The 843-nt window shown below is 57.2% G+C and overlaps 1 protein-coding gene across 1 annotated transcript; it reads left to right on the top strand.

The window, feature by feature from the left end:
• Window positions 1-3: 3 nt before the first annotated feature.
• LOC107580979 (claudin-4-like) lies at window positions 4-747 on the top strand. The gene has a single exon (XM_016266583.1). The coding sequence runs from the start codon at window positions 4-6 to the stop codon at window positions 736-738; it is 735 nt and encodes a 244-aa protein (XP_016122069.1). The 3' UTR covers window positions 739-747.
• The last annotated feature ends 96 nt before the right edge of the window (window positions 748-843 follow it).

Raw genomic sequence — 843 nt, 5'->3', positions numbered from 1 at the left:
GGGATGCCAATGTGGCGGGTGACGGCGTTCATTGGGGAGAACATCATCGTGATGGAGACCCGCTACGAGGGCTTGTGGATGAACTGCTTCCGGCAGGCCAACATTCGGATGCAGTGTAAGGTGTACGACTCTTTGCTGGCGCTGTCTCCGGACCTCCAGGCCGCTCGGGGGCTCATGTGCTGTTCCGTGGCTTTGACCGGGCTGGGTTTACTAATCTCCATTGCCGGGATGAGGTGCACGGCGTGCATCCAAGGTAACGACCGCGCCAAGCGGATGGTTCTGATCATCGCTGGCTGCATGATCCTAGCGGGCTGCCTCTGCTGCCTCATCCCCGTCTCCTGGACCGGACACGCCATCATCCAGGACTTCTACAACCCCTTGCTCATCGATGCCCAGCGCAGGGAACTCGGGGAAGCGTTGTACATCGGTTGGGTGTCTTCCGCCTTCTTATTCGCCGGTGGGTGCATATTCACCTGCTGCAGCGGCCCCCTGGACAAGGGCCCGGATCCGAGGTACATGTACACCAGGAACGCGCCCTATGTGGCCTATCAGCCGCAACCCGTGGCCTACCACCCTCAGCCGCGCTCGGTGTACAGTCACCCGTCCGGGCCACCGTCGTTCATTGAGCAGTCATACCAACCATCTAGACAACAGTCATTCATTCAGCCTTCCAGACAGCAGTCGTTCATACAACCGTCCCGACATCCGTCCGCCCGCAGCGCCGTGGCTTATCTCTGAAATCCAGCTGGACGTTTTACAGGCTTGTGTGTTTGCGTTTGTGTGTGTGTTAGAGAGAGATGAAAAGGACGACCAAAAGTTTTTAAAACAAAATATTTGGAAAAT

This window comes from Sinocyclocheilus grahami, unplaced genomic scaffold, assembly GCF_001515645.1.
Source record: "Sinocyclocheilus grahami isolate Dianchi unplaced genomic scaffold, SAMN03320097.WGS_v1.1 scaffold58428.1, whole genome shotgun sequence".
NCBI classification, from domain to species: Eukaryota; Metazoa; Chordata; class Actinopteri; order Cypriniformes; family Cyprinidae; genus Sinocyclocheilus; species Sinocyclocheilus grahami.
This window is presented reverse-complemented; position numbering and strand designations above follow the sequence as displayed.

Bases quoted from the DNA above. Each gene is read 5' to 3' on its own strand.
- LOC107580979 (XM_016266583.1), top strand. From the start codon at position 4: ATGCCAATGTGGCGGGTGACGGCGTTCATTGGGGAGAACATCATCGTG.